This window comes from Papaver somniferum, chromosome 3 (assembly GCF_003573695.1).
Source record: "Papaver somniferum cultivar HN1 chromosome 3, ASM357369v1, whole genome shotgun sequence".
Classification (NCBI taxonomy): Eukaryota; Viridiplantae; Streptophyta; class Magnoliopsida; order Ranunculales; family Papaveraceae; genus Papaver; species Papaver somniferum.
In genome coordinates, this window is record NC_039360.1 from 96,525,962 (window position 1) to 96,537,646 (window position 11,685).

General features: G+C 36.5%; 3 protein-coding genes across 7 annotated transcripts; 1 reads left to right on the plus strand and 2 right to left on the minus strand.

The window, feature by feature from the left end:
* Nucleotides 1-695: 695 nt before the first annotated feature.
* LOC113356889 (mannose-P-dolichol utilization defect 1 protein homolog 2-like) lies at nt 696-4,735 on the minus strand. Of its 2 annotated transcripts, XR_003363267.1 has the most exons (9): nt 4,484-4,735; nt 4,188-4,341; nt 2,935-3,007; nt 2,695-2,761; nt 2,335-2,394; nt 1,940-2,000; nt 1,796-1,837; nt 983-1,400; nt 749-840 (listed from the first exon to the last, which is right to left on the minus strand). XR_003363267.1 is itself a non-coding variant. In XM_026600123.1 (8 exons), exons 1-8 carry the CDS (start codon nt 4,634-4,636, stop codon nt 1,297-1,299), a joined length of 714 nt encoding a protein of 237 aa, XP_026455908.1. In that variant the 5' UTR covers nt 4,637-4,735; the 3' UTR covers nt 696-1,296. The 2 variants fall into 2 exon arrangements, 1 of the variants encoding a protein (XP_026455908.1); XM_026600123.1 differs by having other exon boundaries at nt 696-1,400.
* A 156-nt stretch (nt 4,736-4,891) lies between these two features.
* LOC113356892 (small RNA degrading nuclease 1-like) lies at nt 4,892-9,907 on the plus strand. 4 transcript variants are annotated; one of them, XR_003363276.1, is made up of 16 exons: nt 4,892-5,026; nt 5,152-5,334; nt 5,432-5,521; nt 6,025-6,093; nt 6,363-6,503; nt 6,589-6,705; nt 6,791-6,860; nt 6,973-7,073; nt 7,750-7,884; nt 7,965-8,006; nt 8,087-8,128; nt 8,207-8,248; nt 8,328-8,435; nt 8,583-8,681; nt 9,016-9,603; nt 9,774-9,907. XR_003363276.1 is itself a non-coding variant. In XM_026600125.1 (15 exons), the coding sequence occupies exons 1-15, from the start codon at nt 4,985-4,987 to the stop codon at nt 9,448-9,450; spliced, it is 1,716 nt and encodes a 571-aa protein (XP_026455910.1). In that variant the 5' UTR covers nt 4,892-4,984; the 3' UTR covers nt 9,451-9,716. The 4 variants fall into 4 exon arrangements, 3 of the variants coding, with proteins under 3 accessions (XP_026455910.1, XP_026455911.1, XP_026455912.1); XM_026600125.1 differs by lacking the exon at nt 9,774-9,907 and having other exon boundaries at nt 9,016-9,716; XM_026600126.1 differs by lacking the exons at nt 8,087-8,128; nt 9,774-9,907 and having other exon boundaries at nt 9,016-9,716.
* On the minus strand, nt 9,641-11,488 carry LOC113356893 (protein SRC2 homolog). Its single transcript, XM_026600128.1, has 7 exons — nt 11,260-11,488; nt 11,033-11,137; nt 10,778-10,904; nt 10,628-10,699; nt 10,492-10,540; nt 9,919-10,168; nt 9,641-9,817 (listed from the first exon to the last, which is right to left on the minus strand). The coding sequence occupies exons 1-7, from the start codon at nt 11,345-11,347 to the stop codon at nt 9,780-9,782; spliced, it is 729 nt and encodes a 242-aa protein (XP_026455913.1). The 5' UTR covers nt 11,348-11,488; the 3' UTR covers nt 9,641-9,779.
* Nucleotides 11,489-11,685: the final 197 nt, after the last annotated feature.

Sequence of the window (11,685 nt, forward strand, 5' to 3'; positions counted from 1 at the left end):
TTTTGTTTCATTATTCATCAAGTTTTATTAAGGTTATACATCTTAATTTCCAGCATATAGAGTTTATGTTCCGGTGAGTGCTTATCCAGTTATGCTCCAGAAGTAGTTCAATGCAACTCTTAGGACCTTAAAATACTAAAATAAAGTTCTGATGTAGTTTACCTATAACCATGTTGGCTCTGTTTTTAATCACGGTACTAGCTGTGCTATTATTTAAACTTCCAGTCCAGGTAAGACTTGTGTGATAGATCAATCGTATTGTCTAGACTCTAGAATTGAGACTGGTGGTTCTTGGTGTTTGGAAGCTTGTGGAATTTGTCCATCTCTGACTCTGAAAGCATATCAGCTGAAGACTGGAGAGTAAAGTCAGCTTGATTTATGCAAACTGAGCAAAACCCTTTGGCGTAATTCTAGTGGCAAGGACTAGAATAAGAATAGTAAAATAAAATAAGAATAGCAAGGACTCCAATTCTGCCATGTTTAAAAATGTAAATGAAGGCTCAGTATGTTGTTTTGCAGTTGCAGGACTGCCCCCTTTATGAGGTAGGTTGAAATATCAATTCAGTTCATAAGTATCATCTCGCTTTCTGTCGAGGTCATTAAGTTCTTTTATCAGATTGTTGATAAAAAGGTTCTTTTGATAAAGAAAAAGAGCATGAGAAAAGTCGTGTGTTTAATTCATCAGTCAAAGAACAATTATCAATCCACCCATCTTTCCATAATGATATAGTTGGCATCAGATTCACTGTTAACATCACCATTACCTCTTATCATCTGAAAAAAGAACAGAATCCCTCCATATTCCCATGACCACAGTTACTCCTAACAAGTTGCATGAACCTCGTCCACTCAAAAGAGACGTCCAATGACTCCGGACCCTATTGTATATTAGAGATGGTACTGTGTATGTGAATCCATCATTCAAGATCTAAGCTTACCTGTATCCTAACTCAAAAGATCTAAACAAGATCTAAGCATGAACCTCGTCCACTCAAAAGAGACGTCCAATGACTCCGGACCCTATTGTATATTAGAGATGGTACTGTGGAGAGAGAGAGAGAGAGAGAGAGAGAGAGAGAGAGAGAGAGAGATTTGGGATGTGGAGATCATTATTTAGTACCACAAGAGGCAAATGAAATAACTAATAACATAAGAAAAACATACGAGATTCGATTCAACCCCAAACTAACAAAAGCACCGTTGTTTGTAGAAGACCGCTGGTGAGAAACATGCACACAATTCCATTGCATAGTGATGACCATGCACAACTATCAGCATAAGCAGGCAACCTAGCTTCTATTGAACTTTCTTCTCTTTCTTCGCTGGTGGCCTCTGGTATAATATTATCTGACTGAGAATGGTGCCATTCGTCACGATACCGAGCACAGAACCCATAATCACTTCAAACAAGTTAAGGATAGCAGATAGATTTTAAAATAGCAAACATAAGGTATCAGCACACGTAAAAATCTGGAAAATCCTGCTTAATCAACATAGCATATTCAAAATCTATCAACTGAGATAGCATTCGGAGACTATCCAATAGAGTCTTGTGAAAAGATAATGTTGACATTCGGTCCTACCTGGTGGTCATCTATGGTACTAATGTGAATTCATTTATAATGATGTGGTCCCAGCATGTGGCTTAAAACCACCGCTAAAGAATACTGATTCCTTGCGGAAGCAGAAATAGATCACAACGGACCTACTTTCTCATGCTAAATAAATATGAGTAATCAAAGCAAAAAAAAAAAAGATCAAAAGAAAATTCATAATGACGAAAATGTATGGATACTGCTTGTTGGAGCTTGTTCTTGGAGGCTGGTAAAGACTCTCACTGCAGTCAAAGAATTTTATGTCATGAGACCTACACAATTTAGCTATAAAAGGAAATGTATAACATAGTGTGAGAAGATTTAGATCAAAAGTGTGCATGTACCCAAGGAGCCGGCAAAGTTCATTAAGCAAGTCAAGAAGCTGAGCTCCCCTGTGCTTTTGTTCTGCCAAGGTCATGCGCGTTAGAAGAGTTATAATACAAATTGGTGTCACTAAGTTATGATGCATGAAAGACTGCAGAAAACTAAAAGTCTAACTTAAAGCATAAATAAATAAACAACCCCTAGTCATATGGCAGCGCTTACTGGAACAGCGATGGAAGGTACCTTAATTACATGGATTGATTACAAAAGAAAAAACAAGAAAACATTACTACATGTTACTAACTGGTTAAAGCTCAAGTGTCATCTACAAGTCAATGATGGCACTGAGATTGTATAATAGTTGCAAACTGGATCAGTATATGACGCTGAAGAAATAAACTCAGGATTCACTTACTTTAAAGTTTTCCCATATCTGTGGCACCCTAGCGCAGAAGAAAATTGCATGCTGAGAAGCCTGTTAACATTCACCATATTAGATAAGCCAGCAAAATGATGCAACAAGTTATCCAAAACCGTGCACGAAAATGCTGGTACATGCTTAACCGACAAAGTTGGACCATTTATTTGGAGCAGCAGTTAACCAGTAGGACTGTAGGAATTGCAAATTCAAAGGAGTGATAGACAAACAGATCAAGATAGACCAAACCAATATGTTGTCCGAATATTGTGGTTGGACCCAGTACAATAGTCGACTATTCTTTTCTCTTTATTAAGCAGAAGACGGGTCTATAAGAGAAGATAATATTCAACTTACATACAGGGCTTCAAAAAGTACAGGGTCAACCTGACCAGCTAGGATGGTGGGAGCTAGTGCACAATATCTGAACCAGCAGTCGGAAGGAAAAACATAACAAGCTATTTAGGAGAGATCATATTAGGCCTATAAGCATTTAGCCAGGGAACTACCACTTTAAAAGATAGTGATTCCTCACATAACTATAATCATAACTTATAAGCTATTCATAACAAAAATAAATAGGAAAATGAAGGATACGCTAATGCCGGGATCCACGTCTTCATCCCCAGAGGTTGAGAGAAGTAGTAGATGATCGCAACTAAAACTATGGCTGAAACAGACAAGATAAACAAAAAGTGAGCCAGATTCTATGATGTTATGTTAGCAAGATATATTCCCATCTAGGCAATAAATGCATTCACAGAGAGTTGGGAGACATCATTTGATAAGCCGTGCCAAGAAGATACTTCGGGCTGAAGTTTTAAAGATAACAACCTTGTAATCTACCGGACATTTTGAAATTGGTCCACTCCGTCATATAATGGTTAGATAAATATGAAATCCATAAACAAGAAGTCTTTCTAAAGACTTTCTCAGACTATTTACTTTTTGTTTTGGGTGAATTTTCTTAAATTTGTATAAACTTTCTATGTTTAACCTGAGAAAATAATTAGTACAGTTGAACATTATAGAAGTTGATTTTAAAGTTGGTTTAGAGATGTATGAAATTTCTCTGTTGATACCTCTTCCAGGAAGTCAGAGTTCGATAATTACTGCAGATAAAAGTTAGTCATTCCGTATTGTGCCGCAGGCCCGCAGTTCAGTTAAGTGGTTTCTAACGAGGTTAATGACCTTCAGAGGCCTTTTTCCCTAAGAAGCTTAGTTAGTAAATCGTATCTTTTAATGTTTTTCTGAAAACTCTGGAAAAATGCATGTTTCATTCAGAAATCAGCTTCTATGCTAGCAAAATGATGGTGAAAATTAGAAAAATCCAAACACGATATATATAATGCAGGTGGGCATAGTCATAATGTTCTTGGTTCCAGTACTGATAGTAGTCGCAATGGTGATACTTTTAATTCTCGTGTCGCTGTTCTTGGTGTTTCTACTTTCGGCACAAAAGTAATATTACTCCTACAACTCACCATCATTAACATAATATAACCAGAGTGCAGCAACGAAAAGCAGTTCAGAAAGGTTACTAAACGTAAACTAATTAGTGCCAGAAAGGATACAATGATGCAGAAGAATAAGAAGTTCAATCTCATTATTCATCATCACCTCTGGAAGAAGCAGAAGCACGACTACTAGTTCCACACTATCCACTGAACAAAATAAGACAATGTACTGCCACAGGACCATGTTTCATTGTACACAAAACATACCTATTGCTATAGACATAAACCGGTCTAAAGTGCGATTGGCATTACCAGGAATCAAGTTGTTGATATAATAAAAAAAACACACACACTAGATGTTTCATATGAAAAAGAAGGGGAGGATACACATACCTTGAACTAAAAGAAAAAGCAACTCCCCATAAGCTGAAAATGGAAGTCCATTGTGAAGGCAGTATGCCAAAGCAATAGTATAACCAACAACCTCAAGCTCAAAAGCTGCCAAACTAAGCCCCCTGACACTACTGTTCTTCAAAATTTTAAGTATCTAGGAAATCAAAGAAAAGCAAAACACTCAGATCAGTGATGATTTTTCTGCAACTAGAACTAGTCCGATTCCGGAAAACAATTTTTCAATTTCCGATTTGTTACAATTCTACTTGGTTTTAAAAAAGAAAGAATTGAATTACCTGTGGGACTTTGACAGTGGTAGAAGCAGCAACGATACAATAACCAAGGATCTTAGATATCAATGGAAGTAAACAATCCTTCTCAGGAAACTTTCCATCACTCAATGATCCAAACGCACATCCAAAATCAATTCCAAAGATCTCCATCTTCATCGTATCCAATTCAAAAAGTTTCACAGGAAGATTCTTTTCTTGTTTCTCAACAGAAGAAGAAGGAATGAACCCTGAAAGATATTGATTTTAGGGCCAATTTTGAGAAGAATTCTTCGCCCAGCCAAAGTCCCAATTCCCAAGTCTCCCACCAGTGGGGTCCACTACAGTATAAAGCGGGTTCTTTTAACCCATGGTTAATAGTGGGTGTTCATTACCCAGGGCCTAACCTTACAGGGTTTTAACGAGAAAACCCAAGCAAAGTAATAACAAAAGACGTCCTGGGACGCTGCTCCATAAACCCTAAAACCAAAACGAATCAGTTTCTCTCTGCCTCTCTCTCTATCGATAATGGAGAAGATTCGGAAAATTTTAGCATTAGCAGAGAAGGAGGTATTCGTTTCTCTTTATATTTTTCTATGTTTGTATTGATTGTATAAGATGAGTTTGTTTGTTTGTTTTTTTTCTTTTTTTTTTTCAAATTTTGACTGTTTGATAAACATTGTCGTTCTTGTTAGGTGCTTATTGACATTGTGAAAAATGTACAAAAGAGAAAAATGAAGGGTGCAAAAGGAGAATGGAAGGAATTTTTAGTAGAGTATGATTCACAATTAGGCGACAGTTTATTGGATCCTAATAAAAGGCCACCTGCTTGCTTGGTTGCATTTTTGAATACGTTTACGAAAGAGCAAGATTTAGAGGTGACTAGTACGAAATTGGAACATTTATTAATAACTTAGAGAATTAACTACTTAATATAATGATTCGTTTAACTGAATTCTGTTCGCTTGCTTGCAGTTTTTTGAAAAAATAATGACGTACCATTCTAATCGTAAAGCAATTGAGCAACTGAATAAGAGCTGTATTGATGTTCAATCCTCTCCTCAGGTAGGGCTTTGTTTTAACCTGTTGTGTTGCTGGTTATGAGAACAGTAGCTAAGTCTTTGTTGTGTTTGGTTCGCAAGCTGGGCATAAAAACCAACATATGTGTGTATGTGCGTGTCAGAAACCTATTGAAGTTCTTCTAGTTATTAGTTCATTGAAAAAAAGTGAAGTTCTTCTAGTTTTCAGTGGTCCTTCGTGTAGTATGTGTTCGCATTTTGCCTAAAATTTCTTAAGTTTAGCCATTCATAGAAGATGACTCTATGGCGTCATCAGAGTAGCTTCATAGTGAATTTCCTTTTTTACCAGCTACAAACTTCAGTCATTGTGAACTTTATTTTATTGGATTTTTGTTTCTAGTTCATTTTGTTAATGAGTTTTCGAGTTATTGGCGAAATTTCGTTCATCTTTCATTTGCAGTTTATTATTGAAAAGTTATCTACTGCACCTTTGTTATTCATTGAGCCTTTTATTTATGACCCAAATAACTCTTATCTGTGGCTGTGCAGAAGCTGGCAAGCTTAACATTTGAACACCCCGAATATCCAAAGTGTTTTTCATTCCCATCTTATGATGAGGTACTGCTCAAGCATACTCCCCAACTCCTGTTTGATAGTTTATTTAGAGCGATAGAGGTGGTTATTGTACTCTAGAACATGCCAGGATGGAACTTCGATATTGTGCATATATTTTCCACCCTGCATTATTGCTTCTATTATAATTTTAGTTATTTATTTCCCAACATATGGGTGTGTGCTCAAAGGTTGTCCTCCCTGTTAGTTCCCTTCAACATGTAATATCTGAACTGCCTGTGTCTTACTTATTTTGACTGTGGATGTTCAAACAGGACTGGGTAATGACGAAGATAGGTAAAGTTTCTAAAGCAATTAAGTCCACCAGAATGCTTTCTGTTGATTGTGAAATGGTTCTTTGTGAAGATAAAACAGAATCTCTAGTACAAGTGTGTGTTGTGAATCGAAATTTAGAGGTAGAAGTTGCTGGTACAACCGTTTATATACTGGCTCTCTTGGTATCATCATCTATTGTCACTGAAATCAGTATTATTCTTTCAGGTTAAGCTCAATGAACTTGTAAAACTCGATAAACCTGTTTTAGATTATAGAACCCAGATTCATGGAATCAATGCTAAGGATTTGGAAAGAGCTACTTGTTCGTTAGAAGATATACAGGTAGTATATATATATGAATAAGGACTTTCTGGAGTTATTAGTATGAAAACATTTCTTTCGAAAAATTGATGTGTTATTGTTGCAGAAATCAATGAAAAAACTGTTATCCGATGGAGTCGTTTTAATTGGCCACAGTTTGGATAAGGATCTAAAAGGTGGGTTTTACAAAATTATTACACACAGTTTTATGGAGTACTTGCTGCCGAAATTGATTTTGCAATCTTTGATAATTCTGTATTCCTTTTTTTATTTTTGTGTATTTTGTAGCATTGAAAGTGGATCATTCGAGGGTGATCGACACATCATTAATTTTTAAATATCCTGAAGGGCATACTCACAAGAGGCCTTCGTTGAATCATCTCTGCAAGGCAAGTTCGTTAAGAATCTTTACTTTTGATAGCATGATCACCAGTTTTTGCTTTTATGTCAGTCTTTTGCTATTTACTGCTGGAAGAATAATATAGATGCAATGTTATAGTATTCTTTGGTACTACTTCTCAGTCATATTGACGCATAACTAATGTTATAAACCTGATTCCTAGTTGGTTTTACATTATGTGTGATCCTTCAAAACGTATATCTGGATTCGTGAATTTTGTTTACTATTTTTTAATGCCATAAACACTGCTTTTATAGAAAGGTGCAGACAACACTTGAGAATGATATTATCGATCTATTGGTCTTGACGTACCCGACTTTTGATTGTTTGAGAGTCCAGTGTTTTACTCATCAAGTGCAAGTGTGCAACCATCAAACTTGGAGTGATCAACTCTTGCTGAACAATGAAGCATGTAAACTTTTCCTACTTTCTAGGTTGTATGAAAATTGGTGGACAAAGATAGTGATCTACGCACTGTAGTCCTTGCAATTTAGAAAAAAATGTTGTGTATTGAAAAGCCATCGATTTTTTGAGGAAAGAACTTTCTAACTTATGTTTATTCTTAATAATAGGTTTGGTGTTTGAAACCATTCTTGATTATGAGGTGGTTTTATGGATCTTATTTTGCTGGATGTTGTTAATTCCTTCTTGTCTTATTTTGACAGACTGTGCTTGGTTATGATCTTAGGGAAAGTGGTGCTCCTCATAATTGTCTAGCCGATGCACAGGCTGCAATGAAATTAGTTCTTGCCAAGCTGGAAAATAAATTTGATGTAGTCATTCCCTTGAAAATCAAAGAGGTAATGGAAATGTAATCTTATTCTTATATATGTGTAGTGAATAGATGTTTGCTAACTCACTGTTCTCTTTGGGAAAATAGGTGCTCGAGAGTGATGGAGTCATTCCCTTGAAAAGAAAAAAGGTAATCGAAATGTAATCTTATTCTAATATGTAGCAGAATGTTAGATGTTTGTTAACTCACTGCTCTTTTTGGGAAACTAGGTGCTTGAGAGTGATGGAGTCGTTCCCTTGAAAACCAAAGATGTAATGGAAATTTAATCTTAATTCTATGTATTAAATTGTTAGATGTTTGCTAACTCACCGCTCTCTTTGGGAAACTAGGTGCTCGAGAGTGATGGATTCGTTCCCATGAAAAGCAAAGATGTAATGGAAATGTAATCTTATTCTATTATGTATTAAATTGTTAGATATTTGGGAACTCACTGTTCTTTTTGGGAAATAGGTGTTCGAGATTGAATCGGTAGAGCTTTTCTTTCATGAGGTACCTATAGCGGTTCCCCAGAAACAATTGAGAAGACTATTTCCCGAGGACTCTACTGTCAAACTTCAGGTTATACATACAGCCAAATTTCGTTATAGAGAACTTTAGATCATTTGGATAGCAAAAGGTTTAGTTTAGGCTTTCCCTGTTCTTATTAAGTATAAACTGGAAAGTGGAAATTTAAGCACACTTATTTTGCTAAATGTTGGCTGGCAGGCGAGCTTGACCGGTGATGCTTATAATTCTTCTGCTGTTTTCAAAGATTCAATGGAGGCATGTAATGCATTTGAAAGTTTCAAAGGGGAAGAAGGAAAGGTAAGCACCATGGTCTATTCTTACAAGTAGCTCTACACTACGTAACTATTCTGGGAGCGTAGTGCATTTCAATGTTCATAATGATTTTATCTTATAGTCTTTGTTGTTTGGAAAATCTTGATACGCTTTTACCTGCTGTTTAAAAAAATTAGAAGAACTCTGAAGCCTGTCTCCTTCTAGATTTTCTGTCTACTCCACATATTCAGTTAATCAATATTTAGGCACAGATAGATAGTCGGTTACTGATATTGTGACAGGAATAGAAGGGGAAATCATCATATTCCCTGTCTCTCCTTGTGAAAGAAGTAGAATTAATTTTTCTTTTCTTTTGTAGGACTCATCTGGAGTTCCTCAAAAACTAATCTCCCTTGACATCAAGTATGGAAAACGTGCCGGTTCTGTCAGTTTCTATGTTCATAAAGTTTTAAAAAAGGTTTCATCTGACAAAAATCCTGCAGACGAAGGATCTATTCAATTTGAGGAAACCAAGGAACAGAACAAGAAACCAATAAAAAACTCAGATCAACGTGATCAAGTCAAAGAGATTCAAAGATTAAAAAAGGATTTATCTGACAGAAGTCCTGCCGACAAAAGATCTATTCAAGTTGAGGAAACCAAGGATCAGAACAAGAAACAAAAGAAACACTCAGATCAATGTGATCATGACGAAGAGATTCAAAGATTGAAAAAAGAAATCAAGGGAAGGGAGTCTGAACTCACTAAAGCTCATAATATCATGGCTGATCTTATAAAGAAACGTGGACTCTGATCCATTGATACATCAAAAATGTTGCCATGCTTCTTTTTTCTGTTATATTTAATTTCAGTCATCAGTGTGTAGAACAAATTGATTCAGAAGATCCAGTTACATGCATCATACAGCTTGGAGGACGTTCAACAGTTACTCATGCAATTAACCCAGGTATTAGTTCATCCAAAAGCATTGGAAACCTTGTATGTTACCACAGAGCATGTCAACTATTTGTTACTTGTGATACAATTTGTTATACAACAAAATATTTTTTTCACCTTTTACATCTACTTCGTAAGTTAAGCATGTAATTTATCTCACTAAGAACTTCTGTTACTTAGGATATCTTAGTAAGGAGGTGGAGGGTATGGTCCCGTGTATGGGCCTGCAAACAAGGAAAGATGTAACAAATATTCAAATGTGTCGTCATGTTAATGGCAGTACCAAAAACAAATAACCCAAGCCAAGAGTTCACAGAGATTTTACCTGGTAAGTAGTAAGATGTTCCTTGCAGTGGAGGAGGATATGGGGGAGGATAGGCTGTAGGTGGGTATGGTAGAGGGGGAGGAGGATATCCAGTAGCTGAAGGAGGGTAGCCTGAAGGTGGATAAGCTGATGGATAGGGGTAAGGAATGGGGCACGGAAGGTATGGGGCTGCACATGGAGGTGGAGAGCCATATGGTGTACTGGGTGTTGAATATGGCGGCGCAGATGGTCCGAAGTTTGTTGCAAGTTTCTGCAATTATACACAATCATTTAGACATGGTTTTACTTTTACTGATACTGGAAACTGTGGGGAGTATCCGCAAACTATGGGATTGATTATGCGTGTATATGGAATCTTGGTTGTAAGTTTGTTACAAGGGTGCATGCTGTCATGGATAATTCATATCAATAGTTTTGGCATTAGAAACGACTGTGCGGAGTAGGATATGTCACAAATTGAGTGGGCTATTGCGCACATGATCCATAAAAGTGTGAGAGAACGTATAAGCTTAGCTGGCTTAGGTTAGGGTTACTTAAAAATCTTATTTTGAGTTCATATACTAGGCAACTTACATTGGCAGCATTAGCATAGTGAAGTATGAGCCGGGTTTCACCAGTGCATCTGTAATATTTGAAGGTAGTATTCAGAATAACAATGTTGAACTACTTGCATAGAAAAATATGGATATTGCATTACAGTTTCTCTAACCTCCCATGTTTACTTTGTATCGGCCAGGGGGTGTCATCATAGCCATGGGTCAGAACCTTGTGGAGTTGAACCCTGAAACACCATAAAACAATAGCTAAAAAATAGAAGGCAAAAAAAATGAGGGACATGTTTTGATCAATGGGTTATTACTTTCCACTGCCGATGAAATCGTCAAAGGTGATGGTATTGCTGTTCCACACAGAAATTTGTAGTTCGTGCAGCCCTTCAACAAGAGAAAAGATGAACTTCTCTTGAAATTTTGGGTTCTTACCTCCATCTGTCATCGGTGAGAGAAAAAAAAAAAGAGGGTGCAATCAGGATGAATACATGTGCCAGTTTTTAAAATGAAAAATCTTGGTGAAAAGCTTGGACCGGTTTCAGAGATCTGGGTGGTTCCGAATTAACCTGTACATGTCCTGGTTCTAAACTTTGTAGTCCCATATTCAAGAATTACGTAAGGATCCTGTCTTGAAATCCATTCCGTGTCTTTCAATCTGTTACAACCAACAACTATACATCCAACAAAAACCATATAAAACCATGATTAACATGTAACCTGTAAAAATGTATAGTATTCCATCGATATCGATGAAATTCAAGTGAAGGTTGAAGGTTGATGAAATTCTGCATACCTGTAACTTCAAGGGTTTGGCCATGAATGCCAGAAACGGTCATGGATGGCGGTGTTTGATATGGATATGAAGATGGTGGAGATTGCATTTTTTTTCTTTCTACTTTATATCTAATTGTTCTTCACAAATCAATATGGTTTTTGTAACTGTTCTTCAGAAATCAATGATTGCATGGTTTTCCTACTTTATATCTAATGTTCTTTCTACTTGATAAACAATATCATCTTAATCTATGCTTCCAAAAAAAAAAAAAAAATCATCTTAATCTCTCTTCCTGTTTTGGGTATCTTGCTAATAATGGAAAACTGTGGTTAATCGGTTGGCTTAGTCAAACCGCTAGGTACATGCTTTTACAGGATGAACCCATGTTTTAGTGTGAGCCCTCAGTTGAGGGATAACGTAATTCATAGCCCTCTAATGTGGTTG